Raw genomic sequence first — 748 nt, forward strand, 5'->3', positions numbered from 1 at the left:
GAAAAATTTCCTCTCTTACCTGCTTTTCTATCTTACCTTGGCCTCTTTGGGAGCAGCAGTAGCCTGTGAAGCATCTTCCTTTGCATCTTCATCATCCACTAGGTCAAGCTGACCCTGAAGGAACAGTTCCAGCTCCTGTTTCTCCACCTCTGGCTTCAGTCGCTTATTCTTGATAAGGATCTTGTTCTTCAGTTGACTGGGAGGAGGAAGAGGATGGCCAGGAACCAACTGCGAAGATGGAAGAGGTTTTAATGGCAAGTCACTATGGCAGACTTGAACATTATTGACTGAACATTACTGACTGGAAGTTCTAAACTGTAAGTTGGCATGTCTGTAAAACAATGATAAGCTTTGAAAAGAACTATTTACTAAAGAAACAAAAACAGATACATCATACATAATTCCTATAAATTACCAATTAATGGGTCTCATTTGAATGCAAACAATACATTTGTTCCCTTACTGGACTGTCTGGTAGTGGCTCCTTGCAAAGAAGGTCCCCAAAATACTCGTCACAGTACTTGGCTAGTTTGTACTGTTGTTTCTTGCAGCAATGGTTTTCAAAGGAAAGGATAACTGGATAATCGGAGGTGACAAAGGCACAGTCACGGATGGCAATGATGGCTTCCTTAAAGAGGATGTCTGTGCACATAGCCTTTCCGTGGGTGATGATTGGCTCCTCGTCTTCACCTTTTCCATCCCAGCAATCAAGTTCCACACACCTGTTAGAACACAGTATATGAATATC

At 42.1% G+C, this 748-nt stretch overlaps 1 protein-coding gene across 1 annotated transcript in view; it reads left to right on the top strand.

Annotated features, from left to right (window-relative positions):
- The window catches only part of LOC119588855 (1-phosphatidylinositol 4,5-bisphosphate phosphodiesterase-like), a gene marked incomplete in the record, with an annotated part of 69,524 nt that overhangs the window by 48,539 nt on the left and 20,237 nt on the right, over positions 1–748 (top strand). Inside the window, 1 exon segment of the mRNA XM_037937493.1 lies at positions 103–245. Within this exon segment, the coding sequence (XP_037793421.1) occupies positions 103–245 (143 nt within the window).

The sequence above is a fragment of the Penaeus monodon genome, chromosome 24, assembly GCF_015228065.2.
Source record: "Penaeus monodon isolate SGIC_2016 chromosome 24, NSTDA_Pmon_1, whole genome shotgun sequence".
Taxonomy (NCBI): domain Eukaryota; kingdom Metazoa; phylum Arthropoda; class Malacostraca; order Decapoda; family Penaeidae; genus Penaeus; species Penaeus monodon.